This window comes from Odocoileus virginianus, chromosome 5 (assembly GCF_023699985.2).
Source record: "Odocoileus virginianus isolate 20LAN1187 ecotype Illinois chromosome 5, Ovbor_1.2, whole genome shotgun sequence".
In the NCBI taxonomy this organism is placed as follows: domain Eukaryota; kingdom Metazoa; phylum Chordata; class Mammalia; order Artiodactyla; family Cervidae; genus Odocoileus; species Odocoileus virginianus.
The window spans coordinates 62,163,289-62,185,261 of record NC_069678.1 but is presented as its reverse complement, the minus strand read 5'-3'; the positions used below and the strand labels follow the sequence as shown (position 1 = coordinate 62,185,261).

The following is a 21,973-nucleotide window of genomic DNA, read 5'->3' as shown; positions in this document are numbered from 1 at the left end:
ATGGCAAAGCTAATTTCACTTTCAAGTTTTGATTTTCCAGAAGAGGATTTTACTTTGGGAAGTTTCTTCTGAGCTTCAGCATCATTTTTCTTTTGGTATTCTTCTTAATGAAGATATTAGGCAGGTAAATAACGGTAATGATGGGCACTTGAAACATCGCATGTGGAATAAACTTCAAATTTTTAACCAGTATAGGAATATTGGAGTTCATTGGTTAAGTTAACCCAGGATCCTTCAACTACCCATGAACATAAACTAAGAAGAACCTCAGTTCCAATGAAATGCTTATACTTCTGACATATTTAGCAATTTCTCTGAAAGAATAAAATGTTTACTCGCTGTGTAGGCCTGAGCTTAAAGCCATGTTTAGTTTTCTTTAAAGTATCTTCTCCTTATTAGGTATTTTCAGTATATTAAGCAGCTTGCTAAATGCTATAAACACACTCTCCCATTTAATCCCAGTAACAGCCCTTTGACGTAGATACTATCATTAACCTCGTTTTCAGATATGAAAGCTGAGCCTTAGAAAGGTTAAGTAGCATCCCAGGAGCCAAATAGATAGAAACCAACAAGGCCAGGGTTTGAGAGCTGAAAGGCTAGGAAGCATATTTGTCCTCCCCAACTTCCTCTGTGTTTGCTCCTATTTTTGTGAGAAACATTTTTGAGTGGAGACAGTACTGGCCTATGAACCAGGAGAGTCTTTTTCTAGAATATGAGCTGGTTTTGAGTAGAGCCAACTTTATAGTGTTACAGGAAGAAAGTGAAACATTGGTTTTACTAATTTTGTATGACCTAAACTAGTTAACCTTTGAGGTCGCTATTAAATGAGATGTATAGATTAATAACTATAGATTTTTGTCATTATCTATAAAATGAAGGAAATAATGACATCACTCAAGCTTCCTGTCTAAAGGCTCCTTTTGAAGACTGTTGGTTGCCAAGGGGGAGGCATTTGGGGAGGAAATGGAGTGGGAGGTTGGGGTTAGCAGATGTAAGCTTTTATATATAGAATGAATAAACAACAATGTCCTACTATAGCACAGAGAACTATATTCAGTATCCTCTGATAAGCTGTAATGGAACAGAATATTTTTAAATGTATAACAATCACTTTGCTAAACAGTTGAAATTAATACATTATAAATCAACTATATCTCAATTTTGTTTTAATTGAAGGAAAAAAAGTTTCTTGTTGGGAGGAACCCTGAGAGCCACATATTAAACCTCCCATCTGATACCTATCTCCCCCACCCCCATATTCTTGGCAAAGAATAATCCCACCATTGTCTGAACATCTGTAGTTCAGTTCAGTCACTCAGTCATGTCTGACTCTTTGCGATCCCACGGAATACAGCACACCAGACTTCCCTGTCCCATCACCAATTCCCAGAGCTTGCTCAAACTCATATCCATTGAGTCAGTGATGCCATCCAACCATCTCATCTTTTGTCATCCCCTTCTCCTCCTGCCATCAATCTCCCAGCATCAGTGTCTTTTCCAGTGAATCAGTTCCTGACATCAGATGGCCAAAGTATTGGAGTTTCAGCTTCAGCATCAGTCCTTCCAATGAATATTCAGGACTGATCTCCCTTAGGATGGACTGGTTGGATCTCCTTGCAGTCCAAGGGACTCTGAAGCTTCTTCTCCGACACCACAGCTCAAAAGCATCAATTCTTCAGCTCTCAGCTTTCTTTACAGTCCAACTCTCACAACCATACATGACTACAGGAAAAACCATAGCCTTGATTAGGTGGACCTTTGTCGGCAAAGTAATGTCTTTTCTTTTTAATATGCTGTCTAAGTTGGTCATAGCTTTTCTTGCAATAGTTATGACTAGCCGTATTCTACAACTGACCTGTGTTTTGGTTTTAGACTAGTCTTAATCAGGAATTCTTACCTTTAATCTTAAGTTTTTCTCTTATCAAATCTCCATGTTATGCTACGTTAGTCATTTAGTTAATTGTTTCTCCAAGGGTGGAAAGTGTAGAGAACAGTGAGCATGTGTTTCTGAAACCATACCATGTCCTATGATTGAATATAGTGTTTGCCTTTAAATAAGACACACCTCTTATTCTTACTGATCTTTTTTACGTGAAGTACGCAGCTGTCTTCCGGGCATACTGTGGCTGTGATGGGCATTGATTTCACGCTTAGATACTTCTACAAGGTTCTGATGGACTTGTTGCCAGTTTGTAACCAAGATGGTGGCAATAAAATAAGGTAAGCCCTTCAGGGACTGTGTATCCTAACTAGCTGCATAACACAAAGACAAGGATGTCTAGTGGGATGCCAGCCACCTTGTCATAGGACCAGAAACTGAGTCCAATGCCTAGGTGTCCTACTAAGGAGGTTTTTATTCTTTTAATTTCTAAAATGTGTGTTGCTTATGACTAAACAAACAGATTCGACTTCTAACAAGGGGAGTAACTGTAGCACAAAATTCTCCAAAACCTCTTATTTCTCTAGTAGTCAATAATTACAGGTTTCCCATATCTTGGGTGCTAGAAAGACCAGAGGGTACTCTTGGGTAGTACTTTTGATGTGAACTTAGTTATTAAACCAAAGCCTTTGTGAGATTTTCAGACACTTAGACTTTGTACATTTTGTTCCTTTGTACATTTCCCCAGAAAGAGCCTCATGGAACCGAAAGTCTTTGCTGCCTGAATTTCAAAAGAGCATGTCTGATCAAAGCAAGGGCATTCCCTTGATTTAATACAGGCTGCTTTTTAAAATAGCTTTCTTATTTCCAACTCATGGCCCGTGCTTCATGTTGCTGCTAAATTTCACATTGGCCCTTAATGGGTAAATGCAGGATTCACAGCAAATTGTTAATGATGAATGGAGAGTAAAACAGAGCAGAATATGGTCTTGATGAAATGAGTTCTAGCTTCACTTATTTAGTGTTATCATCAAATATATTTTTTTATGTCTTCTGCATGCCATATTTTATATATCTTTATCATTGAAAGAAGAAATTGTATGGTTTACTTAAAATTTGTGCCTGTAAATACTCACGGATGCTTCTTTCAGTCTCCCTCCCCAGGAGAAAAAGAAGAGTCTCGCTTTACATGTTTTTGCAAAAGATCGTTAAGCCCATCTTACATAGTCTGTGTGGTCACATTCTTATGAAGTATATAGGTGAACTCAGAGTCGGGTATAACTCTCTGACCTTAAACCTTATGCCAGGTGATCCAGCACCTTGAGAATAATGTGTCTGTCACCTGACTGCCAGCCTTCCTTCATTTTGCCCATGCACATTTATTGGGGACCTGAGATAAATGCAGTTTGTGTTAGGACTAGCAAGATAAATGCTCTCCAAAGCATAGAGCAATGGCTTCTATGAATGAGGGGTGTCCTTGTCTTGGTATAGGTGCTTCATTATGGAGGACAGGGGGTATCTGGTGGCACATCCAACCCTCATCGACCCCAAAGGACATGCACCCGTGGAACAACAGCACATCACCCACAAGGTATTTGTCATGAAGCTGGAGCCCCGTCCTCACGTGGCCTGCGGCTCACTGATGACGTGGCATCTGTCTTCTGCTTGGCCTCGGTAGGAGCCCCTGGTAGCGAATGACATCCTGAACCACCCCAACTTTGTCAAGAAGAACCTATGCAACAGCTTCAGTGACAGAACGGTCCAGAGGTTTTATAAATTCAACACGAGCCTTGTGGTAAGGACTCCTCCATACTCTCCTCTCCCATCTGGCTGTGGAGTTGCAATGGAGTCATGGTTTCTGTCTGAAGGTGGGTTACTCCCAGCTGTTTTCACTGCCTGGGAACTAGAGTGAGAGGCTGTGACAGTCCAGCTCCCTAGTCTGATTGCGGGATATAAAGCCCAGAGTGGATAAGTGAACGTTTTAAGGTCTCACACTTGGTATTTTGCCTTGGTTTTGTTTGTTTAAAGACTCATCCAATCTAAGCCGTTTGAAATGTCTGCTACAGTCTCTTCCCACATTCTTGTATAAATACATGTGGGATGAAACAGGGCGGATGACTAGAAACTAACCTAATTTGACTTTAGTAATTTAGGGAGGCTGAGTAACCTCCAGAAGACAGGAAGAGAGGACCACATGGTGCCACACTCACGTAGATCATCCAAAAATAATTTTTTTTAGTTTAGAAGACCCTATAATGATTTGAGATGCTACAAACTTACCTGGATATGGTGAGAGTCCTTGAGGATATACTTTTTAATTTGTACATAATCCCAGCTGAGAGAGAATGGGTCATGACAGAATCGACATTCAAAAAGTTATTCACAAGAAGTAATCTTATTCACAAATCATTACATGTATCATTTTAAAAAGTAATTATAAAGGGACTTCCCTGGTGGTGCAGTGGTTAAGACTCCACCCTCTAATGCAAAGGTTGCAGGTTCTATCCCTGGTCAGGGAACTAAGATCCGACATGCTGCAGGATACAGCCAAAAATTTTAGAAATTAATAATAATTGTAAAGATGTCTTGGGTTAAATGAAAATCCTAAACACAAGCTTGGAAAAAGTGAATGCAAAAACAATTGTCTGGGGAGATAGAAGAGTTTTTAAAATGAACATATTAATAGGTTAGTGTTTTCAAAGCGGAGGAAGTCGTTGTCACTCTGTTCTGCCTCCATACTTTGAGGAGCACTTTCTATAAAGGAGACGTCGACAAGCATGAGTGTGATCAGAGGGAGGCTATCAGGTAAGGCTGTCATATGCAAGTCTGCCTTAGTCAGCATATCTGCTATCATTTGTACAAAGACTTTCCGAGCCTTCAGGAGACAAGCCACGATACCCCAGTAGAAATTTTTCAAAATGCAAATTTTAGTGGAATATGAATTAGAATAAATTCTTAACTGCCCAAGTTATTCCAAAATGGAATTGGAGCATTCCTGGTTATTGGAGCTAACAGGCCGATAAGCCTATGTTATTGCTGATCTTGTAAAGGTGGGCGTGTTCCAGGCAGTGGAGAATTCATCGAGACCTCTTGAAGACCCTTTCAGTGCCACGATTCTCAGAGTTCGGCTTATCCTTACTATGCACACCTAAGGGAGGACTGGCATGGAAATAAGAATGGGATTAAATAATTGGCCCACTACATATGACACATGCAGAAAAAATGACCATATTCAACTTTACAATGCTGCTTTAGAATCTTTGGCTTTCAGATAATTGTAGACATTTCATGAAGCCACCTACTTTTTTTGTGATAGAATGAAGAAAAGGATGCTCACTTTAGTTGGATTGTTTAAATATTCTGGACGCAGAAAACTGGCCTCTTAAAGAGTCTTTGGTTTTTATATAATTGTATTATTCTATCATAAGAGATTTGTTATCCAAGGGACGGTGAGGGGGAGACAGGGGGTGCATGTTTTTGGCTGATTCAATTTCACTTTGAATAAACTTTAGGCTATTCTGTACCTGAAAGTTGTCTTTATTGCTTCTTGCAGTTATTTTCATTTTATATCATTATGTGTTTTAAAAAAAGAAAAATTACAGAAAGAGCCATAAAAACATCATGTCACCATGTGCTGTGCTATGCTTAGTCACTCAGTCGTGTCGGACACTTTGTGACCCCGTGGATTGTAGCCCACCAAGCCTCTCTGTCCATGGGGATTCTCCAGGCAACAATACTGGAGTGGGTTGCCATTCCCTCCTCCAGGGGATCATCCCAACCCAGGGATTGAGCCCTGGTCTCCCGCATTGCAGACGTCTTTACTGTCTGAGCCACCATGGGTAAAAGAAGCACGTACACACACTGTTAAATGAGGTCTATCTCTGACTGATAGTAATTTTTATGAAAATTTTATGTTTCCCAAATTTCTAGCAATGACTGTATAATTACTGTTTTAATCAGAAGTAAAGATTTGTTGTAAGCTGTTTTCAGGATGGTAGAGCTGAATCTTTGCATTGTTGTCTGTCACTTCTGACACGTCTGTTGTCTATAGGGGGATTTGACGAACCTTGTGCACGGCAGTCACTGTTCTAAATACAGACTGGCGAGGATCCCAGGAACCAATGCATTTGTGGGCATTGTCAACGAAACATGCGACTCTCTTGCCTTCTGTGCTTGTAGCATGGTAGACCGGCTCTGTCTCAACTGTCACCGGTAAAAGTGGGGTGGGACATACTCTCTGTTTACCACCTATTGAATATCTTAACTGATGCCAACTGTACAATATATATAAAGTGCTCAGGTGTGTCCTAAAGAAAGGGAAAGTCCTGGTTGCAAAAGCATTTAGAACTGTTGTTTGTAACATCTTTGTTCAGAGAACAGTGGATTGAGGTCAGTTGAATATTTAAACCTTTGGTGATAGCTTTTACTGCCTGTTTTAGCTAGCTCATGTTGCCTTTATTTCACCTCCCTCAGTGTGTGTACAACATACAGTTTATCAACTCTGCATAGTAACTCCTTTTGCTTTTCAGAATGGAACAAAATGAATGTGAATGTCCTTGTGAGTGCCCTCTAGAGGTCAATGAGTGTACTGGCAACCTCACCAATGCAGAGAACAGGTAAATAAAAAATCGTGTATATATATACACACATACACAGACATATATATATATTTGTGGGTTTCCCAAGTGGCACAGTGGTAAAGAACATGCCCGCTAATGCGGGACACATGGGTTCGATCCCTGGGTCAGGAAGATCCCCTGGAGTAGGAAATGGCAACCCACTCTTAATATTATTGCCTGGAAAATTTCATGGACAGAGGAGCCTGGCTGGCTAGAGTTCATGGAGTCGCAAAGAGTCAGACATAGCTGAGCAACCAAGCACATACATATATGTGTTATATATGCATATTTATACTGGGAGTCACATGTGTATATATATACATATATGTGTGTATATATATATATAAAAGACTACATATGTGTGTGTGCCCATTTATACTGAGAGTCTTATTATAGATTTGTTTCAAGTTGGAACTATAAGAAGGTGATTCATTAGTGATGGAACTGTTCAATGAGCTAGTTTTCACGCTCTATAGTATTTTAAAATGAAGCCCACTTTCAGGTTTGAATAAAAATTCTAAAAAAGTTTTATGAGTGTATGTACTATTTACAAAAAGTATGAGACTGTTGCAAGCATTAACTAAGTGCCTAACATGGTCAGATGCTGTATGCCTGGTAAGTCACTTAGTTTTCAAGTCTACCCTTTGATAAACATGTAGGAACCTTTCACACACACAATATAGCATTATTTTTCTCAGTGACAGATTTTAAGACCAGATTGGCCCCAGGTTTCATACAGGTAAATGACAAAGCCAGAGTTCAAACCCAGATGGCACTGTCAGGGGCCAAGGCCATGATGAGTTTGGAATGCAGATGGTATCGGTCCTAACCTTCAGACTTGCTCCTTCATAGAAACCCAAGCTGTGAGGTACACCAGGAGCCAGTGACGTACACAGCTATTGACCCTGGCCTGCAGGATGCTCTTCACCAGTGTGTAAACAGCAGGTGCAGTCAGAGGATGGAGAGTGGGTAAGCAGTTCCCAGTGCTGAACTCACGTCAACATCGCAGACATGGGAGCAGAGCTTAGGAAAGAATAGAGAACAGCAGCCTCAATGAGATTTTCCGGATGATATTCATCATCCCCATTTTTGATGTTCTTAAAAGATGTGCCAGTTTTTCAGATCTAAAAGTGCCTTTTATCTGCCTTTTATCCACCAATTTTAGTGTTATTTGGTTTCTACTTGTTACAGATATTTGGCACATGTACCTATGTTAGTGGTCTTCCCGGTGGCTCAGATGGTAAAGAATCTGCCTACAGTGCAGGAGACCCGGGTTCAATCCCTGGTCGGGAAGATCCCCTAGAGAAGGGACTGGCTACCCACTCATGGACAGAGGAACCTGGCAGGCTACAGTCCATGGGGTTGCAAAGAGTCAGACACGACTGAGCAACTAACGGGCCCATGCTTGCACGTGCACGCCCATACACACACACACACCTATATTAGTAGCCTCATCTGTGGGTGGAAAAGTTTTCTAGAAATAAGAGGCATAAGAGGAAATGGCATGACAAAGCAAGGCCAAGGGAGCAGGAAATCATGGGTTCTAGAAACAGAACTCAGCTGTGTGTGTGATGCATTGAAACTTTTCAATTCTTCTTTCTTAGAAAACAGGTATACTTTATGGCAGTTTTGTGGACAAAAAACTGCATGATCCCTGCTCCCTCCACCTCCTCCCTAGGGTGTTTGGGACTAGACAGCTGCAGGTTGCCATTTGATTCAACAAAATTAGTGGGTGAAAGGGGCAGCCAGTTCTACTTTTGGTATGTATTTTAACAGAGGAATTATAGGGTATCAGATAGATTAACTCGGTGTGTTACACAGTTATCCAAAGCCTAGCGTGAGAAACACTGCATATATTCTCTTAGAGTGTCATAATTCACTCAACATATTAAAAGTTCTAAGAAATTTGCAGTAAAGAAATGTTTAACTGATCACTATTTCCCAAACTTGATTAATCAGGTTTTTTTTTTCCTTCCTTCCTTTTTTTTTTTTTTTTTTTTTTTAATAACCATAAACCTGAAGGATGTTAGGCCAAAGCCTAACAAACCTTGGGGGCCATGTGGTCTTTTAAGATGATTTTAAGTGACCCTGCACTAACCCATGATGTGTGGAGTTCATGGTTTGAGTAACAGAGAGCAATTCTGTTTCTCTCATCTCCAAGCTGTTGAGAGACATTAGGCAGCTTTCCCCTGGTGGACAATGGCCATGCTCCTTTCACAAGGAAAGGCAACTCAGTCTCAGGAGGGTACAGCGTAGTGAGTCATGGAACCCCGAGAGCTGTCTGATGCCCAGGTCCACGTGCTCGGCCTGCCTGACACTGCCTTCTGGAACGTTCAGCACTGTCTTTCTGGCAGGGACTGCTTCGGTGTGCTGGATTGTGAATGGTGCATGGTGGACAGCGATGGGAAGACCCACCTGGACAAATCCTACTGTGCACCCCAGAAAGAATGCTTTGGGGGGATCGTTGGAGCCAAAAGTCCCTATGTTGATGACATGGGAGCAATAGGTAATGTTTTGGGGAACCCAGAATAACTTGATTCTTGAAAACATATTTTCTAGCCTCTATACTAGAACACAGATCTTAAAATAATTCCCTAACCTACTTCCCTGTTTCCTTTGCCAGTAGTTTTGAGTTGCAAAACCACGGCAAATAATTACTTTCAAAGCTGGCTAGCTCTCCTGTGCAGAGTGAGCAGCCATCTTTCCTGCCAAGTTTTGCAAGCCTGAAATGCATTCCCATAAAGCTCGTTCTGAGAAATATCAGGCCTGATTTCTGAGCGGCTGAGCTGTGGGGTTTGTATGAATGTGAATCCCAGCTGTCTGGAGCGCAGGGCTGGTGATGGGCAGAGTGACCCATGAACATCGCCTTCCTGCTGCGTCCTTCTCTCACGACTTTTGAAGACAGACATCTTAGGGCTCCAAATCAGTATTTAGGGCCTCGAGTTCAACAAAAGCCCACACTGTCCATTGCAGCAGGCGACTTAGGTGGGGGAAAGAGACATTGTTGGGAGGAACACCACTGGGATCAGGCCCCCCAAAACCCCCAAATACTACCTGCCTACTACTCCCCAAATACAACCTGAGATTTTCTCTGTGTCTTACTGCAGTCAGCACAAGCATCTTGAGCGTGCTCTCAGGTGAATAGATATTTAAACCTTCAGTGAATGCCTTTTTTTACTTCTCTCTGCATGAGCCTTTCTGGGGAAGAAAAGCTTTTCCTTTGTGAGGAAGGGTTCTGAGCCCATGTATGACTATTGGATCAGGTTGGGACATGACCTTGCTCCTAGAAGTCACTTTATAGTCCCACCTGCAGTTTCCTGCCTGAAAAGTGCAAACAGTATTTTAAAGGGAGCCCATAAACTTTGAAATGGGATCCTTTTTGGAGGTAACATGACAGATCCACTGAAATAAATGTCACCAGGTCCAGTAAATATCTGCTGAGAGGCACGCGTCGCCCTCCCTCACCTCTGTACTAAGAGGAGCCCACACCCCAGAGCTGGGCCCTTAGACTGCATGTCTAAGTGATTCTCATCCATTCACTTACTTTACCAGTCCTTGCCAACTGTATTCTTGCCCTGCCAAGCAACCCACATTTAATTTGAGAACCAGAAATTAAAGGAAGCCCTATTCCTCCATCCTGGTGGGTCTTCTTCATGAAAGTCAAGCCTTAAAGCAGCTGTTCTTACATGTCTTCACTCAACCCCTTCCCACTAGATTCTTTCCATCTCACCCCCATCCCCATCTGCTACTACACTTGGGAAGTCTTTACAAGGGATGTCTGTTTATTTTGATCAAGGTGATGAGGTGGTCACATTGAACATGATCAAAAGTGCCCCTGTGGGCCCGGTGGCTGGAGGCATTATGGGCTGCATCATGGTCCTGGTCCTGGCTGTGTACGCATACCGCCATCAGATTCATCGCCGGAGTCATCAGCATATGTCTCCTCTTGCTGCCCAAGGTGAGCTTGAAATGAACCCCAAAGCTCCTCCAGGAAGCAGCAGGTACCCCAGGGTTGTCCCCAGGCTAGAAGGACAATGACTTTTAGTTGTAAGCCTTTAAGCAACTCTAAGAATAGCACTATATTTTCTGCTTCTGTGGAACAGATTCAGAAGTCCCCAAAGCCTGCTTCTCTCCTTTAGCTCACAGCTCATTCTTTAAGGCCTGAATCCTGCAAGCCCCATTCGATTCTCCAGGAAATCCCTAGATTCCGTCTCTCCTTACATGGCTACTTAGCCCACCTCAGCCTGACTCTGGAAGAAGCCAGAAGAAGGGAGTTGGGAGGCTTAGTGGGAAATTCTGTTCTTCGCTGAGCTCAGATATGCTGTCTTTGCTATTCCAAAAAAGATGGGCAGATCAAAGACAGCCCAGGCCACTAAAGGCAGAACAGGAGTCTGTTCTATTGTAGCCATTATTATATGTGTGAACGAACACACACTCAAAGCGATGATCACAGTTCTTAAAATAGGATAAGAACTGTCCAACCTGGATAAGAACTTGCCAAGATGAGCAATTAGTAATTATGGCTTCCATATCAGGAGTTAAGTGTGGTATCTGTGCTCATCTGCAAGGGGCAAAAAGGATGCAAATGACTATCCCTATCCTCCTAAAAGCCCTTAGGGGTGTGTCACCCCAACTTTTGGAGGTAAGGCTCACTCGTCATTTTTCCTGGACTTGGTCAGGAGCCTGGTAGCTGTCACGATTAGCTGATGTTGGGATAGTTCTCTGTGGTCACAATCCTGTCGGGGGGTCATGGGGTCATGTTGTCTGATTTAGTAACTGAGCTGACCACAAAGCTCTTTCCTCTTGGTAAGATTTGATTCGACTGAGGGCAACAGCCATCCAGTGTTACCTTAGGCTTGGCTTCTAGATTCTGCAGCACCATTTTATCAGCACAGCCAGCCCTGGTTTTAGGCCCCTTCCCTCTGTCTCAGGTATCTGTTGCTGTTTTTCAGTCACTAAGACATGTCTGGCTCTTTGCGACCCCATGCACTGCCACACACGAGGCTTCCCTGTCCTTCCCTATCTCCCAGAGTTGGCTCAAACTCGTATCCATTGAGCTGGTGAAGGAGCCGATTAAAGACTTGTTAGCCTCAATCAACTTCTGTTCTCCTGTGTCTCTAGAAATCCATCTCAGGTGCTGCTCTGGATTATTCACCTCTTGTTCTCCCTCTTCTGATTCCTGCTGCCTCCTCCTTTAAAAAAAAAAAATGAGATAAGGCCTCAGTTCACTCCTGATGGAATGCTGTCACCCGACCATCAGATGAGCACTCTGCAGGGTGTTAAAGTGGGTGATTTTGTTTGATTAAATAGTCATGCTTCTCTCCTTTTAATGATGGGTAGAAATGTCCGTGCGTATGTCCAACCTGGAGAACGATAGAGATGAGAGGGACGACGACAGCCACGATGACAGAGGCATCAGTGAGTACCCGCGCGGCCTCCACACCAACGTGTCAGCAGGGGGCTGGTCCAAGATAAATGTGCTTTCTTGTATTAAAATTTAAGATGCTTTGACATGATGGGATTCTTTTTATCTCCCGTTTTTGCTAGGAGGAAGCATAGGTCTTTGCTTTGTTTTAGAAAATCTACAAAGAATTCAGAGTGTTCTTTGTTGCATTAAGTACATTGGACCTGAAACACCTTACTCTTCGCTTTCCTCCTCCTCATTACTTTCCAGTATAGCATTTTAGAAAGGGAGTCATCAGGTATGCATTTTTTAAATCCCTTAACTAATGTATACAACTGGGGAGAAGAAAAAGAACATTTCTTTATCAAAAGAGAGCTCCATTTGTGGTGAGGTGCTTCGGCCTTTAACTGTATGGAAAGTATATCTTCTTGATGCATGTTGAAGATATGTAATTAGGGACCTCCTGCCCCAGTCCTACAAGCAACTTCCCTAATCCTCAAAATTTTTTAAAAAATTACTCATTCTAGCTCTCTAACAAATAACAACCCCTTTCATGTGAAAGAGCCTGCTTAGAGCAGATGTGCTTATCATACAGTAAAGATACTGGCCTAAGTGTGACTAACTATCCTTGCCTTCCACAGTCAGCAATACTCGATTTATAGCCGCAGTCATCGAACGTCATGCACACAGTCCAGAAAGGAGGCGTCGCTACTGGGGTCGCTCAGGAACAGAAAGTGATCACGGTAAGATCTGGCATCCTGCCCTTGAGGCCCTGAGGACCGCGATGTGCTTGTGGGCGAGTACTCACACCCACCCTTTCTTCTTTCCTACTCTGCTCGAGTAAATCATTTTGACATAGTTTTCCAAAAAGCCACATTCCAACATGACACCTTTACAAGAGCCCCCAAGAGATTTTGGCTTATGGTTCAGCATTGCCAGGCAGACGTCAGATAACCTCTGGGCACACAGATAACCCCCTGGGTTTTCTCCATGAAGAAGGGTTCAGATTATTTCAGTGGTAGCGGCTTACCACCCCACTTGGTTCTCAGTGAATCAGCATCTTCTTAGATCCTACTGGCCCCGTGAGGCTTATTGGCAAACAGCAGGATTGTTAAGGGCTCTCTTGGCCACACACTCTCGGGACCTGGAAAGAGTCCACACTGTCAGCGGGTATCCCCCGGCCCTGGGAAGGCTTTACCAAAGAGACAACACTTACCCTTGGTCTTGAAGGATGATTAAAGAAAACGGAGAGGTAAAGGCTATTAGAGGCAGAGGGGCTAGTGTGTGCAAAGTCATGGAGGTGCGTCCGGTGCCTGTTAGATGCTCAGGAGGGATAGGCGCTGAGCTGTGAGAGAGACTCTGAGTGCTAAGTCCACGGCTGTACCAGCGGCATGGCCACCACGTACCATCTCACCTTCCCAGTGTCCCTGCGGCTTGTTGTCACAGAGAGCAACAGCTGGGTCCCACTGTCTAGGCAGCTCTGTCCCCATTCCACAGAAATATAAGTGTAGATCCTTTCCTGTAATTGTCAGGCCTTTTTGTTTTTTTATATACCTGTTCCATTTTCCAGAAATCTTTCTTTTCTTCCCAGAATCAGGTCTTTTTAACAATGCATAAATAATGCATTGGTGCTTTTTTTATTCTGCTTTCTCCACATCTACCCTGAAAAAAAAGTCTTCAAGCAGTGTGCTTCCACACCTGTACTAAAAAATGCAGAAGGGGATATTCGCTAGAGCAACCAATGCTGCCTTTTGCATGACAGCCAGGTCTTCTGAATCCCTTTGGAAAACTGGAGAAGCCAGAGCTCTGATTTGTAAACCAGGGACTCTTAATTTGGGCTCTGAATGACATTGTTCCCACTAACTAAATAGAACCTTCAGGTTTCTATGGAGAGTCAAAGCAGAACTTTAATTTCTCAGCTTCTTTGACTTTCTGCCTTTTTTCCAGAAAAACCTTTGAACCTGCATAAATTTCATTCTGCCAGGCAGTTCTGTGCTTCTCCTTTGAATAATAAAACAGGTTTGAGGCTACTAAAGTTCAACAGAAAGAATTTCTTATTCAGCAGAAATACCGAGTCCTTTCTCTCTCTCATTCCCTCTGTGTCTCTATCGCCTTACCTCCTTCCACCCTCCTTTCCTCTGCCCATCCCCCTCTTTCTCTCCACCCCCCTCCCCCTACCGCCCTCACTGGTAGAAACAACTTCAGTACAAAATTGGAATTCTGAATGACATTTCCAATGCGCATTAGCCCTCCCATTGTCTTAGTAAAATGGCACATGAAGCAACAGCTGAGATAAAAGGCGTAGTGTCGTGTCAGTATCTAAAAGCCGAGGAATCTAGCTAAGGGCTTCCTTTCTTTCATTTTTCACAATAATTGGATCCCTGTTATCCCCGAGGAATGAAAAATAGTTTTTCGTGCAGACAGAATACAACACCAAAAGGAGTGGAAGACACTGACGTTCCAGGTAATTCCAAATACACCACAAAATCAGTAGCATTTAACCAAGTGCTGTCGTATCCCTGAACCTGTATGGCGGGTCACTAAAACTGACATCAAGCTAACGTCCCCGTGGTGCCTAGAGGATAAGCCGTAGGTACACATTAAACACAGAAATCTGATCCATTAATAGTGGTTTTGTGGCACGAGACACTCAGGCCGGCGTTCTCCTGTTTGGTGAATGTATCAGGCATCTGCTGTTTGCTCGGCCTGGAGGAGCGTGCTGGGAAGGGGGTGGTCTTATTTCTGCCGCAGCCTGGTACAGAGCGGCTTATATATGCCAGGTCAAGCAGAACCCACTTGGAGTCCCACCTCTCCCTTTCTTTCCAAGTGGTGAGACCTCAGTGAAACTACTTAGACCTCGGTTTCCTAATAATTAACAGGGGATTAGAAAGTACCCCCGGTAAGGTTGTCATGAGGATGAAGTGAGATAACACACGGCCAGGCATGAGCTCAGAGCCTGACCTCCTCACCTCCACACCCACTCTGCCCTCAAAGAATTGGTAATCCAGCAAGAAACTACAAATGCATGCATGTATTCACAAAATTGAGAAAAGGCTGAATATGACAGTTCCCTTACAGAAGTGGAACAAAGAAAAAGATGGGAACAGGGTTCACTTTTATCTGCAAGTAAATCATGTGAGACCCAGGGCGGGGAGGTGAGGGGACACTGGTGCTCACCCTTGAACTGGTCATGCCAAGGTTCTTTGGTACCCCGTGAGCTTACTTACACATGAGTCTTCGGGTCTGAGGCACAAAAGGAAACCTCAAAAAAATAAAATATATAAATATATAAGTATTGAACAGACAAGACTTTCTGGGTGTGGTTCAGAGTGGTGATATTACTAGAATTAAAACTAAATGCTGTCAAGCTACACTTGGAGACTCCAGGCTGCATTTTTAACTAGAAATCTTTCATGTTGCCAACAAAGTTTTGTATTTTAAAGGAATATGATTTTAATTTTTATCTTAAACACTCAAAATAAGAACGGTTTTGAAAGGTTGAAGCATTTTAGTCAATATTCTAACACCACTTAGCATGATTTTTGCCAGCACTCAGCTATTAACTCTTTTTTTTTTAACTATTAACTCTTATACTCTGCTTTGCCCATTATTTCTCTTGAAAACATCACATTCTATCTAACCATCAACTAGCTTATTTTTTAAGTTAAAAACCAGTGGTATGTATTTATTCCTTGTGAATCTGTGTTTTAGTTACCATCTCATTAGAAACATTACTCAAATGTACATTAAGCAATATTTTTTCTTTAGAAAAGGGAAATTTTCTCCTGGTGAAGTCAATGCCAAAAGACTTAAAACGCTAATGCTGAACCTTGAAAATTTGGTTGAAAAATAAGCAAAGCTATTTTCTAGAGGTGCAGTTATTCTCCTGCAGTTACTCTCTGTGACCACAAGGTGGTGAGTGAGTCCCCAGAGGGACCTAACATCCCTTGACATCAAGAGAGCTTTCTTAGGAACCAGGGGATAAATATATTAGCAGAAAACCAAAGAGCAAAAGCCTAATTTGGCTCTTTTATTCCTGAGTGATGCCTGGCCTCCTTCCTAAAGCCTGTTGTCCCTTAAAAAATCTTTGCAAGAATTTCTCTCCATATACCTTTGGATAGTAAAGAAATCTTTCTTTGAAAGTTATTTGTATATATCCTCTGTGTTTTAAATAGTGCTGCCTCCTCCATGAGTCAGAGACCACGTCTGTCTTATGCATCACTGTTCCCAGCACTGCACAGAATTGCCTGGCACTGAATAAACACTCAATTAATTTGCTAAGTGACACCATGTGTTTGGCTTCCTCCTGCTTCTCCACAACTCCCTCCCTCCAGATTTCCATTAATTATTGAGATAAGAGAAAGCCTGAGTTACAGAGGGGTTGAGCAATAGTGTCCCACTGAGCAAGTAAAACAAGATTGCTCCAGAGTGAGTGGTTCCTTCTGGAAGGATCTCTGCTGGGGTTCTGATCAGAAAATGCTGATGCCCCCGAATTGCCTACACCGTCACCAATCCCCTGGGTCTGTAACCAGCCAGGTTCAGAGCACCCAGACTCTTAAGTCAGAGCTCCAGGCAGGGCCTAGTGAATCCTAGAATGTCTTTAATATTAGATGAGACTGGTAAATGTCACACCAGACAAAACCAATGACTGAAAATTTTGTGAAATTTTTTTTTTTTTAATTAAACACCTGCCTTATGTGAGGCCTAAGCCCTTACACTTTAAGGGTTTTCTAATAGACAAGACGGTCCTATGTTTTTTGTAATATGGTAAAATCTAAGCTAGGAATTGCAGAGAATACCATTTGACATCACAGAAGGGCCACCAGAACTCCTGTGGGTTGGTATGACTGGGTGGGGTGGGTGGTGGTTGGGAAGGTTTCCCAGAAAAGACCTTCAAATGGAACATGAAGCACAGTGATGAGGGAAGTGGGGGAGGGCAAGGCAGGCACAGAGGGACCACTATGAATTTTACACCACGATTGTGGAAATCAACTATCATTACAATGGATGCCTGTAAATGAGCGAGACAGGAAGGCTTCCAGGAAGTATTTGGAGGCAAGATAAAGACAGCCTAGCACTAAAGGTTGACCAAAAATAATCGACACAGACACTGAGATTTTGCTGAAATGTATTTTCTAGTACTTTGATCTCTTATGTGTAGAACATCTATAACTGAGGCTTGGCACTACCAAATCTGAGGAGCTCATTCTGGCTCCTGATCTTTTCATCTTGAGGGAAAAGCATCTCTGTTTCCCCAGCATCTGAACCTAGAAACCTTGAGGATGTTAACCCTCTTGGGCTCCAGAAAATCCATGTGGTCACCAGAGGCTGCCCTGCCCTGCACTTGAACAGCAGCTTGCTCCACTGAAACACAGCTAATATTTCACTTCAGGGCCCTGCCGTCTCCTCCGGCCAATGCTCAGCCCCCTGTACTCTGAGCCTCGGAGCCCTCCTTCCTTCCATCCAACCTCCTCATTGCCACAAGGGACCATCTTAAAGCACACGTTTTGTCATTGCCATCCACCTTCCCCCCCAGCTCTTTGACCACCCTTCCTGATCTGATCTCAGCCTGCCTGTCCAGATTCATCTCTCACTCCTTCTCTCGCACATGAAGCTCTTCCCCATTCCTCAAATCCACGGAGCCTTTCTGTCTGCTGCATCTTTGCATGTGCTCCTCTCCCTGCCTGTATTATTTTCCACCCCTTTCTTTATCTATGGAATCCCTCTCTCCCATGAGGGTCACCTTGAATGTCACTTCCTCCAGGGTCCTAAGTCAAGTTCATCAGCGTTGGTATTTCTTTGCGGTACCTCTGGTTTCGTACCTGTACTTCCCCTTCTTGACTGTGGGCTTCTCAGGAGTTGGAACCTCACCTTACCCCTTTTCTGTAGAGCCCCTAGCCTGGCATCAGGCACCAAGAGGGCACTCAGTAATCACAGGCACATAGCAACGAACTCACCTCCTGCCCTTACTTGTTTTTCTGGCTGGGTATCTCTACATATGTTATTCACAGGTGCTAAAGATCAAGATGTGCAAAAACAAAATTCATTTCCTTCCCTGAGACTCAGGATCTTGGAGTCTCCCTCTCTCATTATCCCAACAGTAAGTTGCTGTCCAGTCACCCCCAGGTCCCCCACATCAAATTTCTAATGAACTTCTATTGTTTTTCCACCCCAGAGATGTCTGTCCAATCCCATACTTTTAACTCAACATCTCTCACTCAGGCTGAGGCAATAACCTCTTAACTGCCTCCCTCTCTCTCCTTTCGAGTCAACCTCCAAATTTCCACCATAACTCTGCTTTTAAAATACAAAAATGATTGTGCTATTTTTCTGATCTGCTCAAAACCTTGTAAATTTAAGTCTCTCCTGTAGCTACCTGCTAGCACTCATCTTAGCCACGTGGTAAAGGAATGGTCGTGTGTCCTCTTGGCCATGCTCTTCTGTTCCTGTGCTCCTATCCACTTCACCAAACTTCTACTCATCCATTACAGCCCAACTAAAATATGAGTTCTTCTGTGAAACTTTCCCAGTCTGATTAAGAATCTGCCTGCAGTGCAGGAGATGCATGTTCAATCCCTGGATCTGAAAGATCCCCTGGAGGAGAGAATGGCAACCCACTCCAGTATTCTTGCCTAGAGAATCCCATGGACAGAGGAGGGTGGTGGGCTACAGTCCATGGGGTCACAAAAGAGTCAGACATAACAGTACATGCTGGGTTTCAATTAAACCTCCCTTAGAACGCTTAGGATGAACTTCACTAGAGTATACCTATCTCTTACTTGGTGGTGAAATCCTGAAGCAAAATAGACATCTCTTATTCATGTTTCATAGTCTTTCCTTTCAGCCTCCTGATGGTCTTTGATAAATGAATAATTGGACTGAGCTAAGCTTGTACTTGTTTTATTTCTCGAGCACTAGCAAATGAGCTCCTCGTACAAGGGATCAGGTTTTCATCTCCAGGTCTCCTACAGTGCCCGGCACAGTGTCTTACACAAGGTAGATGCCCAGTAAATATTTGTTGAGTTGGACTGAAAGAATTCTGTCGCTTGAACATTTCATTGAGGACTGAGAATTGCCTTTCTCATTTTCACACGAAGCATAACATTTTCAACCACAAACTATTCCTGCTTGGCTGTATGCAAGCATGTCAGTTTTGCAGCCACGAATGTGACTAGCACTACCCACGGGTAAGTGTTGATTGATGCTAACTGTAGATGCAGAGGAAATATTAACGAGCTGTCACTTCTCAAAATTCTTGAAGGGTTTTTTTTTTTTTGCAATATTTAAAAACATGCCAAGGTTCTTGGAATGGAATCCTTTGATCAGCAAGGGCATTTTCTTTTGAAACATGTATTACTTAGAATACCAAGAGAAATTAATCTTTAAATACAGTGAACAAGCTTACACAAAGAATAGCTGATTCCTTTGCTAGTTGCTGTGGGTGTCTGTGGAGTTAGTGTTTTGTTAGGGACTGAAACTCAGGCAAGTTCATTAACCTCTCTGATTGTCGCTTCCCTCACCTGTAAAATGGATTTTAAAATACATGCCTTGGTGGTGTGTAGAGATTACATGACACCAGGGCTGGCCTGGTGGCAGCTGTCTTTGTTCTCACTGTGGTATCACATTCAGGCGTTTTGAAGCTGCCTTTTTTTTTCCCCCTCTCTCTAAAGTAAAAAATAGTCTTGTCTCAGGGAAAAGCATAGAAGGTTTCCCCAAATGTCAATTGTGGTGATCTGTGGATCAGAAAAAATTGGGATGATTTTCAGTTTTGTTTTGTTGGTTTAGGGGATTGGGGGAAAGGGTTCTTATTTATATTGTTTTAAATGATTATGTATTTATTGTGTAATTGCTTTTTGACAACAACTAAGGAAAGATCTCTTTAAAAGTAAGTCGCTTCAGGGTCTGCTGGCAGCCTGCAAACATTGGCACTTACCTAGTCCAAAGGTAGGAGCGACTCCCAGTGCCTGCAGAAATCTGCCAGGACATCTCCTCCCTCCTCAGCTGCCTCTTTGTTGTGTTCACTTTCTAGGTTACAGCACCATGAGCCCACAGGAAGACAGCGAAAACCCTCCGTGCACCAGTGACCCCTTGTCGGCTGGGGTGGACGTGGGAAACCACGATGAGGATTTGGAGCTGGACACACCACCCCAGACTGCCGCGCTCCTGAGTCATAAGTTCCACCACTACCGCCTGCATCACCCGACGCTGCATCACAGCCACCATCTGCAGGCGGCCGTGACCGTGCACACTGTGGACGCGGAATGCTAACCCCTCGGCTCCGTCCGAAGATGAGGTCCGGGAGCCACAGAATGTTCTGGAGGGAAGAAGAGCCAGCATCCAATCCACTCGTGTCCGTGCTTTGTCCAGAGTCAGTGAACTCACCTTCCTGCCTGTTAACATGTTTCCAAACAAGTGCAACAGCCGCAGCACCACATTTGTGAAGACGCGAGGCTGGTTGTGAAATGGAGGGGAAAGAAGTCTGATTAATGAACCTGCCATCACACCAATGGAATGAACAGACACAAACCTCTAAACAGAGCCGGAACCTATAAATGAAACTTTGGGAACCTCTGTTAAGCTGAGCCAGAGGAATGTTCCGAGGAGCCAGAAACATTCTGCTCTCCATAACTGGAAGAAAAGAGAGGTCTGCTCCCCTGGAGACTGAGAACGTGGCAGAGGCAGAGAGAAGTGTGTCTTTGAAGACTTCACCTGGTTTCTTAGCGGTACCTAGATGTGCTAGACGTGCTGTACAGAACTCATACTAAGCTCTAAATGATGCATCTCAAAATTTCTAAGTAAAGGATTATTTTTCTACTATTTATTGAACTTTCAAAACATTCTCAAACTTTGGGAGAAAGAAAAGGAAACACATGAGAAATTTTCAGCAATTATTCCTAGCTGTTTTGTGTGTATTAAAGTGGTTTTTTGATTCAGAAGTTCTAGTTCTTATTTAATGGATACCATCCCACTGCCTCACTCCACCAAAAAAAAAAAAAAGGGAAAATGAAGAAATCTTTCTCTCTGACTTGTTTGCATACACTTTCTTTAGAACATCATGTCATGGAAATACATCTTGATTTGCAAAGCAGTATTCTTTCTCTGTTTGACAGAGGTGGGGAGGGGCAGTCCAGGAAGCTTTCAGAGAAATTTTATGTTTCTTTTTAATTCATTTCCACTTCCCATACAGTTCTTTCCTTAGGTTTCTACGAAACCTAATATTACAATGCCAGCCTTTCAGCTAAAGGAGGGTTGGATTTATTCTCCTTGTTTTAAAGACTATAAATTTTTTAATGTCCCATTTTGATTCTGAGAATATTGAACACATAAAAGAAGTTTTTCAAATTCAGAATTTTCATTCTTAAAGATTTCTTTTGAAATCATAGTTAAAAGCTGCTGCCAGTTACCCAAGAAGATGTCCACATATCTTTGTGGATATCCACAACTGCTTTGTGAGGTACACAGGGGTTTATCAAATCTGGCTGATATAACATGGGGCATTGTAATTTTAAAGTAGTGTTCTAATTACAGTGATGTATTTTAGATTCACATTTTGTGATCCAGATATGTTATAAAGACATTCTTGCACCGTGTGTGTGGTAAATCTCCATTTATATGTAGTTGGAAAAAAATTCACTGAATAATGTTTTAATGATAGGGTGTTACGATATAATGTAAAAAAAAAAAAAATTGGTTCTTCAACAGTACAGAAAGTAAACTATATGTGTGCTATCAGGAAACCTCTTCATACTGTGTATAAAATTGCAGCCTAGTGAAATAAACTGTATGAATGGACAGTTTCAATGGCTGTAGTGATTTCTTAATGGACCACTTCTCATGCCTCAGGGCAACTTACATTCACTTTAACCTAGCAGATCAGTTGTCAAACTGAAAGGAGGCCTCCTTTCAGTATCACAGTCAACTTCAGAGCCTTCCTGACCATCTTGAATATGCAAAGAAATTTAAGACTCTAATGGGTTAAAATTAAAAGCAAATAAAATGTGTGGAATGTAGCTCCCCCTTTCTGAGCATCTAAATTTGTGTCATTAATAATAAATAAATGACTCCTCTCAA

General features: G+C 42.7%; 1 protein-coding gene across 2 annotated transcripts in view; it reads left to right on the top strand.

Moving 5' to 3' along the window:
- Positions 1–21,703, top strand: part of CACHD1 (cache domain containing 1) — a 230,899-nt gene extending 209,196 nt beyond the window's left edge. For both annotated transcript variants that reach the window (XM_020877747.2, XM_020877746.2), the window contains 11 exons: positions 2,098–2,220; positions 3,371–3,470; positions 3,558–3,674; positions 5,931–6,091; positions 6,409–6,495; positions 7,351–7,467; positions 8,853–9,004; positions 10,295–10,456; positions 11,839–11,916; positions 12,544–12,645; positions 19,932–21,703. In XM_020877747.2, the coding sequence (XP_020733406.2) occupies positions 2,098–2,220; positions 3,371–3,470; positions 3,558–3,674; positions 5,931–6,091; positions 6,409–6,495; positions 7,351–7,467; positions 8,853–9,004; positions 10,295–10,456; positions 11,839–11,916; positions 12,544–12,645; positions 19,932–20,170 (1,438 nt within the window). In that variant the 3' untranslated portion in view covers positions 20,171–21,703. The remainder of the gene's footprint in view (positions 1–2,097; positions 2,221–3,370; positions 3,471–3,557; positions 3,675–5,930; positions 6,092–6,408; positions 6,496–7,350; positions 7,468–8,852; positions 9,005–10,294; positions 10,457–11,838; positions 11,917–12,543; positions 12,646–19,931) is intronic.
- The last annotated feature ends 270 nt before the right edge of the window (positions 21,704–21,973 follow it).